This window comes from Convolutriloba macropyga, chromosome 5, assembly GCF_964194025.1.
Source record: "Convolutriloba macropyga chromosome 5, txConMacr16.3, whole genome shotgun sequence".
Lineage (NCBI taxonomy): Eukaryota > Metazoa > Xenacoelomorpha > Acoela > Convolutidae > Convolutriloba > Convolutriloba macropyga.
Genome location: NC_134472.1, coordinates 21073228 through 21084598, shown reverse-complemented (window position 1 = coordinate 21084598; position 11371 = coordinate 21073228). Strand labels below are relative to the sequence as shown.

At 32.9% G+C, this 11371-nt stretch overlaps 1 protein-coding gene across 1 annotated transcript in view; it reads left to right on the top strand.

Moving 5' to 3' along the window:
- LOC142340308 (cytochrome P450 4c3-like) overlaps positions 1-11371 on the top strand; it is a 74370-nt gene that overhangs the window by 21650 nt on the left and 41349 nt on the right. The window contains exons 8-10 of the mRNA XM_075390882.1: positions 4469-4662; positions 8727-8821; positions 9162-9483. Coding sequence (XP_075246997.1) covers positions 4469-4662; positions 8727-8821; positions 9162-9483 — 611 coding nt within the window. The remainder of the gene's footprint in view (positions 1-4468; positions 4663-8726; positions 8822-9161; positions 9484-11371) is intronic.

Genomic DNA, 11371 nt, shown 5'->3' with positions numbered 1-11371 from the left:
GTTAGTCTCACTGACATTATGCTTCTTTGAAGCGGCTTTCAAAGTTGCTAAACCTGCTCCAAGGTGGGCAAAAAAATCATTCTAATAAGAATGAGCGGAATGGTCGGAATTAATTATTTTGCGCTGCATCCACTTACTCGCCTCAATCCAGACCGCGAAACAGAACGCGAGTTTTTGCACAGAATTTTTTAGAATTCCGCTCTTTTCTTCAAAAAAATGTATTCTGCATCTGCATCCAGTGAAATTGAGTGCAAGCCTAACTCTTTCTGATACCTTTTCATTAAAAAAATGCATGTTTTCTTACATTTTTGGTAGCATTAAATACAGACAACTAACGACAACTTAACGGAAAAAAGAAACTTACTTTGATTGATTTTTTTTAGTTTTTTTTCAGTATCTTCGCATTCAGCTAATTTGAGCTGACCTATAATGACATTTGAATCCAAGTTCATTGTTTATTTTTGTATTAGGCTTGACTAGAACATTTGTAGATCTAGAGTTAGATTTAGAGTTGAAGAGCTTTTAGATAGTTTCAAGCAAAATTTAAGAGTTCTCACAAAATGGTTTCAAAATGAATTATTCTTTTGTCTCTAGATTGCAATATGAGTGACTATAAACCAGTTTCAATTGTATGTTTGGCTGCAGTCAACTTTATTTCCTAATCTTGCAGTTTTATTCCTCAAATTAACTTTTAGAGCGATTACTTTTTTATTGTTCCGACCCAACTTGTGAGAGAAATGTGAGTGGTATCATTAAAAAGCTCGTCCAGCGTAGAATTCAAAATTAAAATATTTTTTTTTGAATTTCGTATTTTTCGAGGAGTTATCGAGGTTTAAAGTTTTGTGTGAACAAGTGATAATTACATGATTTTGTTCACTTTCATCGTAATTTTTGTTCAAATTACGGCTTTTCTATAAAAAATATTATTTCAAAATTACATTTCACCCTACAAAATGAAAGCATTTTGTGTTACCAAAAGCTCGATAAAAACGTTAGTTCTGCTCGTGAGGAAGTTTACTATGAAAAAAAAAACTCGAATTCATTTTGAGAGCTGTTTTTTCAGAAAACTTTTTTTATTTAATAATGTTTTTTTCGTGACTTAGAGACTAGTTATATTCATATCGAGATTCCGTTAATGACAAACCTCGTTCGCAATCTAATGATATTCAGTTAACAAAAAAATTCGTTTTCAATGAATCGCTCATGTTTTTTTTTGTCTTCGACTGATGAGTTTTCAAGATTTTCAAGGAAATTTTGGTTTTTTTTTTGATATTTTAAATTTTTGTGAGTCCTATGTCATAAACTCGCTAATTAAAAATGCGTTCAGCTTTCGAACGTGCAAAAGGTAAAACTATGTAGTGCTTTGAGTTGACAGCTAATGGCTGTCAAGACTTTATAAATTAATTTTTCAAAATTTTTTTTAAACATTAAACAAAATTAAACTTATTTTGATGAACATTAAGTCACTCTCAGAAAAGACAGGAGCCCTTTCATTTTACTGCAAACAAAACTAATCTGGCAAGCGGTTTTATCTTCTAACTATTGTGTTTATGACTTCTATGCCACGAGTTTTCATAATTTTTTTAAAGATTTTTGTATATTATTTTTGTAATATTGGTTCATTTGAATTCTTATCTCTTTATCCAAATATAGATAGTTCTGATTGATTAAAAGAAGACATCCAATGGCACATATATAAAATTTTCAGAGAAACACTCATTGTTTAATTGACTTCGACATTTTCTTCTCACACATTTCTACTGAATTTTTTTGGTTTTCGCAAGTATTTGTCTTTTTTCATAATCATAGGTTTTATAGTGATGTCTTAAAAGTGATAATTTGATTAGAAACATCCGTTTCCCGGTGTATAACGTAGCGTATTTTTTGATTTCCGAAAAATCTTGAATTTAATTGCTGTTAATACTTTGAAAATAATTTTTTTTAGAACTTTTTTGGAGATTAACCAATTTTCATGAACTGTAAGTCAGTCTAAAAAATGACAGGACCTCCTCCACTTCTATTGAACCTAAAATGAATCGGGCTAGCAGTTTGATCATCTAACTATTGGTTTCATGACTTCGATGCCACGTGTTTTCGTAATTTTTTTTTTTAATTTTTGGATTTTTTGAAACTTTCGTTCCCTTTGAAATTTTATCTGATAATCCTAAATTTGATAAATCTCAGTAGCCTAAAGAAAAAAATGGCGTTAAATGGATCATAGATAAAGTATTAACAGAAATGTTTATGGTTTAAATGGCTTCGACACTTCATTGCACTTTTCTAATAAAATTTTTGGTTTTTGTCTTTTTTTGATATTGTTTCCATAATCATAAGACTTATTGTGATTTCCTATTGACAACTGTGAATTGACAAACATTATTATCTCCTTATCTAGGCTGAAGTTACCGTATTTAATGACTTCCATTGAGATCTATTGAATTTAGTGGCTGCTAAGACTTTAAAAAAAATTTGGACACTAAGCATTAATAAACTTATTTTTATGAGCTGTCAGTCAGTCGCAGTAATGACAGGGCCCTCCTCTTTTTTACTTTTCTGTATCCAAAATAATCTGGTTAGTGATTTTATCTGATAACCACCTGTTTTTTTTTTAAATTTCGATGCCCGGGGTTTTGAAAATGTTTTCTAAAAAATTTTGTATTTTTTTTCCATTTTTATATCCTTTTGAAATCTTGTCCAATTATCTTAATATTGATGGTTCCAATTGGATTATAGAAGAACTGCAATGGATTATAGATGAAGTTTTCAGAGAAACGCTTATGGTTAAAATGGCTTCGACACATTCTTCTCGAACTTTTCTGGTAAACTTTTGGTTCTTGCATGTATTTGTTGTTGTTTTTATAATAATAAGACTTATTGTTTAGTCCTGTTGGGAACTTATGATCGACAAACAATCTTGCCTTCTCATTGATTCATAACATGGCTTATGTTTTGTCTTCCGTAGAAAGCTTTTGAATTTAACGGCGTTGATATAACGCGTTTCCTCAAAAATTTTGTATTTTAATTTTTTTGTTCATACTTGTTGATTTACTGAAATCATATTTTAAAAAAAAAAGAACTCCATTGCTGTTAAAAAATATTTGAGATGAGAGAAAATTATACCAAAAACTTTTTTTATTGGCTTCGACACTTTTCTCCCTAATTTTTTTTTGAATTTGCTGTTTTTGCCTTTTTTTATATTCTTCATGTAGTCGTAATATGCTGACTTGTCTCATAAACTTCTAATTGAAGATTGAATGAATTACGTTGCCCAAGACACTCAGTTTATTGCGAATGGTACTAAAGTTTGCGATATTCTTCGTTCTCAAAGATTTTGTTTTTACTTTTCAGTTTTTGTTCTTTTCGTAAATTTGTAATTTATTCTCATCATTGAGAGGTTTCATCCAATTCCTTGTGATTCAAAAACTATTTTCCATTATAATGTGGTAACTGATGTTTTGTTCGTTGGACAATATGCATTTTCATAAAAAGTTTTGTGAGAGGTCAATATTTGTGTTTCTTTTTCTCTTCTTTTAGCACCTTCGCTGAAAAATTTTTGTTTTTGCTTATTTTGCTGTTTGTTGGTTTTTCGTAGTCTTTCTAGAGGCAGATCTTGTGAGCGCTGTAATGAGGCATGGTATCGTGCAATTCAATTAGTAGTTCGGTTTTGTGACGATTTTTTAAACTCAAACATCTATTTTTAACTATCTCATCATTGACATTGAGTCAAAAATGTAGATGAACTCGGGTCGGAACATCATGTGCGAACGCACATTAACGAGTATCCTTGTTAATATAGGGGACAATTGAAGTATTTCAGTGATTTACCTGTTCCTAATTGATTTTTTTTGTGTGCGTATAATAATATGTCTAACATTGGATTTTCTCACGATAATGATAAAGTTTCCTTCTTTTCTTCGCCCGCAATAGTTATTAAGAGGCCTTTTCGAAATTGTTATAGGGTTACAAAATCGTTATACAAAATTAATCTGCCTTTAAAATAGTTAAATTTCTGTAATAAGTTATGAATAGATTAGAAAAATTTAATCTTCCTAACTACAACGAAGATTATCCACTGACCGAAATTCAAACATTAACGAAAAAAGGCAGTCTGTTTGCTCTGAAGAAAAATGTTGATCTCTTAGAATGTCATAATAAATAGGCACAAAATCTGTAAATGCAAACGAATTTATAAGTGCACTTTTTGCCAACATTTCAGCTTCAAGTTCCCGGCATATTATAACCGGTCTCAATCGGCTGAATGGGATTTTTCCCTTTGTGCCCCCCAAGCGCAGAACGCGTGTCGTTAGTTAGAAAATGGTCGCGTAAAAATATGACAAATGAGCCTGGGGTCAGCAAACAATATGCACCTCTCCAAACAACCTGGGGGCACGAACGAGAAATGATCAAATTGGGTCTTCAAATAAAGTTTTAGCTGAATTATTTCTAATATAAATAAAAGATATTCCAGAACTGGATTACTAACAAGCAACGGTGAGAAGTGGCGTCAGAGGAGGAAATTGATCACACCAGCATTTCACTTTGACATTCTGGATCGGAGTTTTGTGTCCATGATGAAACACACCAAAGTGGCTCTGGATATATTAGAGTCCAAGGCTGATAGAGAAGAGTTTGTTGACATTTGGGAGACTATGAGTATGCTGGGTAAGCGTTGGTTCAATTCTCTTTTTGCAGAGTCTGATTCAATCTTTTATTTGTATCGAAATGTTTTTTCTACTATATATATATTCTCTTAGCCTTTGCTTTGGCCTTTGCTTTTGGGTTGAATAAAACGTCCACGGCGAAACAACATCAATCGCCAAACAAAAATTAAAACATTAGGAAAAGACAAAATTTTAGTTAAAAAACTCTGCATAAAAGATCAATGTTCTTTAAAGATAATGAAGTCGTAAATTAATGCATCAGCCATGAGGGAGGTTTGAATAGATGTTGGGTGATTAAAGTTACTATGTGTTAGTTATTGAAATAGTGTTTCAAAGAGTACAATTTGTTTTACACAGTGATCAAGGAGGCTCGGCAATGTGTGATTGCACATAAAGTTCCAAAACCACACATCCACATTTTCGTTTAATCGTCGGCCAAATGAAGGAGAGAAAGAAAACTTTCAAAATTACACATAGCATTCAAAAACAATTGGTAAATGAGATTGAATAATGGTGTTAAACGCAAACCACAGACTGAAGGAAATAATTTTACCTGCCATTAAAAAACAAACCTGCTACCTGACAAGACAAACAGCAAAATGAAACAACATAAACATTAATTGCGGCCAAACCCAAAACTTATTTTTATGGACAAAAATACTAATAAAAACAAAAGATCATCATATAAAACGTAAACAAACAAATCAACTTGTACATCACTTCAAAGTAGATGGGACCTGTCATGTCCCTAATGACACTCGGTAACAATTCAACAATAAGACGAATAAAAAGGGACAAGGTCATCAGCTTTCAAACTAAATTACTGGATATGTTCTTTTGTAACTCCTTCGGAGCCATTGAGACTTGTCATTACTGAGAGACAGAATCTAACAAATCTTTTTAGAGAAACCATAAGATGTGTCATTGATGAAGCTAGGAGACGAAAAGAACCAATTAACAAAACAAGCTTTAATATTACCAAAAATTTATATCTAAAATTATATATATATATATATATATATATATATATATATATAAAAGCAACAGATGAAATTAAAACAGCAAGAAAAGTGTACCTCCCCAGAAAACATAAGGTCTATGTCCTTAATGAGAACAAGTAACCAAAGAAGAACAAAAAAGGAAAAAGTTTTTTTAAAAAATATTCATAATTTTGAAAATGATTAATGTCGAAGTCAAAAAACCAACTGAAATTACGTTATAGGCACTTATATATATATATATATATATATATATATATAAATATATATATATATATATATATATATATATATATAATATGGAACACAAAAAAATGAAAAAACTAAGCAAATACCAAAATTTCAAAATTTTTAAGAAGACGATAATTATCATAGCCGCATAACCATGATAAAAAACCGGTAAAAATTCAAATATTTTCATGGAAAAGAGATCCAACCATAAGCTATCAACTGCAAATGTTGTTGTTCAATTGAGTCACATTTGAACATCAATAAACCCTCGTTTCAGAATGACTATGTGTGAAAAAAAAACAAAAAAGAACCACCAGAGTTTGCCATAACAACACCAGCTGAAAGATCAAATCAATGAAGGACTGTATTGCGTTTCGCAAAAAGTGGATATGTCATTTCACTGAGTAGACTAAATTACAAAATCTAATATGGTCTACTTAGTAATTTAGTCTAAAAATGTAATTCAGTCTAAAGAGCGATAGAAGGGTGCATAGCTCAAAAATTTGATCAGTTTTCTCAACACAATATCTTTGAAGGTCATAAATACCATTAGATAATCAGTGAAATCAGTGAAAACGTTCCTTTATATCTTCAGAGGACGTCATTGAGACATGCCGCCATCCAGAATATGTGAGAAAAGTACAAAACTCATGATAAATATAGGTAAATTGAAAAACTCAAATACACTTCGGAGGAAAACTTTTTCGAAGCATTCAAAACGATATTCTAATCAACAAAAAGATCCTACCGTAAAACTATATGCTAATTGACAAAAATATCCTACTTGTTCAATTGCATTCTCTTTCAAAATCAGCGGGACCTGTTATTAAGATGATAACCTGAGAAAGCAACAAAAAGAACAACTTCAAAAATGCTCAGGTTCCAAAAGTCTAAAAACTTTTTCTTAAAACTCATGTTATGGAGGAAATGAGATCTTAAATTAAAAATTGTGACCAATAGAAAGATTAGGCCTTCAATCACTAGTAAGAAGATGCATCCTGTCTTTACTGAGACTAGAAACAACAGAGAAAAATTTAGAAGGAAGTAAAAATTATGAAGGTTAAATGCGATCTCTCTAAAACATTTTCAAGAACATAAGAGCCATAAGGTATCAACTGAGGGCATTATCTAGGTTAAATTTTACACAGGAGCTGTCATTAGTGATAATCTGAAACATTTTGTCCAGGCCATAGTAACTATGAAATTCTCTCTGAAATCCTTATATGAGTTTATTGATCCTCATTTTAAAGAAAACTATTCTGGCAAACAAAAGAGAAATTGCTGAGAATATACCAGTGAGGGTTGGTTCGCACATTTGTGTAGGAATAAAATGCGTTGTAAAAAAATCTGTAGTTGGTTGAAACGTTTATAAAAAATATTCATCTGATCTTCAGTGCGAATGCGCTTTCGTAGAGTGCGAGCATAATACCAGTAGCCTGTGGCAGTCAAAATAAAAAATTGGGTAAAGTTTTAAATTGGCAGTGGCCTGGTGAATGGATTCAATACTGTTTGTTCAATCATTGAAAGCGCACTTTTCCAACTATCAGTTTCTCTGCCAAACTTAAGAAATAGAGTTATGGTCGGAGATTTCGGACAAATAATTTTTCTTCAAAACAACAAGATTTTAAGGTACTATCAGAGTTGGATTTCTAGTTTTTTTTTAAAAAAAATAAAAGCAAGTTGTACAACAAACAATTCACTTTCACGAACGGAATAAATCTCGGAACTTTTACAAACGGAACATTTAAACGGATTGATTTATTGAACATTTTCCGATTGTTCGCTTTCTCGATCCTTTCATAGATGTAGGATAGCTTTCGAGGTAAAAACAGAAATCATTACAATGACATATAAACAAAAGTGGTCATTTGAAAAGACCAATAGCTTGTTTGCGCGTCTTAAGAGAGGTTAATAGCCTTGGGCCTAAGATCCACGTGGAAACAAGCACAAGCAATTTTAACCCAAAAACTCTTTTTTAAGTTTAGAACAATAAAATGAAGCTGATAGAAATTCCACTTAAAAATATAAAATAATACGGGTCTATAAAAGAGTGGATCTATCACAGGTTTTGTTTATTAAAAAGCGAGAGCAACGTCTGGTTTTGTCATATTTAGAGCTGGTTGGTCTCAGAAATTTTAGCCAGCGTTGAGAGTTTCAAAGCACTGATGATACCTATGTTTCTGTAATGTTTATTATCGCAATTTCAAGCCGTTGTAGTTCATTTGTTGGCAATATTACTTTCTTTTCTATAGACGAAAAGGATTTCAAATCTTCAGATCCAACAGTTAACCCAATCATTCTGTTTCAAAAAATGTTCCGATGTTTCCAAGATTTCTATGACTGCAATCGGTAATGATATTTTTGGTCTTACCCATTACCCCCCCCCCCACCACCACCACCACCACCACCACCACCACCACCACCACCACCACCACCACCACCACCACCACCACCACCACCACCACCACCACCACCACCACCACCACCACCACCACCACCACCACCACCACCACCACCACCACCACCACCACCACCACCACCACCACCACCACCACCACCACCACCACCCACCACCACCACCACCACCACCACCACCACCACCACCACCACCACCACCACCACCACCACCACCACCACCACCACCCACCACCACCACCACCACCACCACCACCACCACCACCACCACCACCACCACCACCACCACCACCACCACCACCACCACCACCACCACCACCACCATTACCACCACCAAAGCGCCCAATCATGGTTAAATATACCATTATGGGGGCTAAAATTTCAGGGGGGGCTATAATGGGAAAGACCCAAGTTTTTTTAGCGCTTGACATAATTGCGGATACTGCGATGGGAGTTGAGTTGGGCTCACAAATGCACAACCCAGATTCCATTGAGTATGTTCAGAACAGAGCTGCGGTATGTGGTAAAACTTTTCTTGCCTTGTTCTCTAAGACTGTGAGGAATCTGTGAAAAGATTGATACAAGTGATACAGTTTTCAACATTATATTCCTCTTTTTGAAGAATCGAAAGAAGGGGAAAATTTACTTGAATAATAGGAATCAGATAACAAAAGCAGTGAAAATTTTTGCATAAAATTTGAAACTTATGAGAAATTATTCGAAAAGTTGAAAAAAATATTCTCGGCATTTCCTAAATTAAATTATTTTAACTCTTTAGATTAGCAAAACGCAGTAATATTGTAAATTTTCATCAGAATTCCATATTTTCTGTAAGACTTTATGTTTTACTAAATAGATAACGGAACTTATTGTGGAGCGATTTCGCCGTCCTCTTACGTGGAATGACTTTTGCTACTTTAACCTAACACCTCAAGGTCGAAAGTACGCGCATCTTGTGAAACGATTGCACAAATTTACAACGGATGTAATCACTCGTCGATGGGCCGAAATGCAAGAGACGAAATTGAACGAGATTGACGAGATAGAAGAAGAGCAGGAGACTCAAAAATATAAACGAAAGGGGAGTTCTCTTTTGGACATTCTTCTGGCAGCTAAACTGGAACATGGTCTCTCTGTACCGGATATCATGGAGGAAGTCGACACTTTCATTTTTGAAGGTGGGAAAGTTTATCTCTATACTTATTTTCGAAAAAATAATGTGACCTTCTTCATCTCTACTCTTCTCTTGTTGAATAACTTTGAACTACACCAGCTGTCCAGGTTATATCATCTAGTGAGTTACCCGATTCTACTTACATGGAATTCCAAACTCAACTTTTTTTTACCTTACCACTACCTTGTTTTTTGGTATTTCACAGCAAAAACAGGTCAAATTCAATCATTAGTTTTATTTGACGCACGTGCTAGATTTGAAATTATAATGCACGTGTTAGATATTAAGCTTGCGCAAGATTTTACTGCAGAAATCTATAGACAATTGAATCCATTTTCATTGTTACTGTTTACCAGCAAACTACATATAAGTTATTTTTTATGATATTGAATTTAGCTCCCGTTATTTGAAATATATAATCAAGATATAACGTACAGATAAATTAAACTTGGTATTCAAAGGCATTGCATTCTGTTTATTTTTAAATTTTCTTTTTTGCAACAATTTTGGTGTTAGTTTGACATGCGTGAGTTTTGCATATCTTAAGTGAGACTTGCAAGTTTTTAGATTAGGAAGAAGGTTACATTACGAAGATTTGAGGCATAAAACTTGCATTTATGGAAGGTGGAGGGTAAAAACTGAAAACAGTCTAATTAAAATGATTTTTTGTTTGATTCAAATCAAATCTAAGCATTTTCAAATCTTAAAAGTAATCTTAAAAGTGAAGCTTACGTATAAACTAGGAATCCAACGTAGCAATGGAAATTTTTAGGCAAATATTGTGTCTAAACTTTTAAAAAATATATCTAAAAATCTTAAAAAATGATCGTGTCTTATTGGCATTGACGATTGTTTCAGACAAAGAAAGCACAAAAACTTGAATGCGAAAATAAATGAAACGCAATTGGAGTTTAGAAACAATTTTGAATAAAACTTCATTGATCCAAACCATTAAGATGACAATTCCGTTTTTTACGTAAACAACATTAAGATGATACTGTACTTAGAAACATGGGTAAAAAAACAGATACGACAAACGGATAATTAATATGGAAAATTCAAGAGATCTGGATCGAGTATGTTACATGAACTGACGACTTGCGGAACATAAATAATAATCGAAAAGAGATGACCGTTTGGTAACAGAGAACTCTATAAAATCCTATTGAATGTGAGAACATAAATTCTTTCCAGTTCTTGAAAGAACAGAGCAAAATTATAGTAAGTTTTACAAAATTAAGAAATTTTATTGAGTAAATGTTCCTCATTCTTCATTAATTTAGACGACCAAAGAATTGAATACTAATTTGACTAAATGTAACTGGTCAAAAGCTTTTCATACCAACTCGAGTGCTATGGGCCAACTGAATGCAATAACTCAATCAAGTCAAGTCAAGTCAGAATCAACTCAATCGAAGAATATTAAAGCGTGAACAGGCAGTATTTTAAATAAAAAATGGGAAAATTTGATAAAGTAAGGAAAAACTATGCCATTCGAGTTTTTTAAATATTTCATTTTCGGCTGATCAATAAAATTATTGAAATTAATAGAAGAAAGTAAATCTCCCTGAATAAGTAGATTTAATTCAAACAACCATTTGAGAATGCATTTGTTTCTCGACATTATTTTACACTTTGTTTCGTGACACAGTCCATTAACACTGGATCGTGTTATCAAGTAGCCGGATAGCTTTTTGAAAATTAAATTGAAAAATTCTGACTTTTCCATATTTTACATATTTTACTTTTTGCTCTGGAGTCTACATAAGTAGTGGATAAAACAAGGAAAACAACCACCGCTAAAATTTGACCCTTTCTCCTAACGCTAATCGGGCATGTCGAATCGGGCCAAATTTTACTGCTTGTTGGTTTCCTTGTTTTATCCACTACTA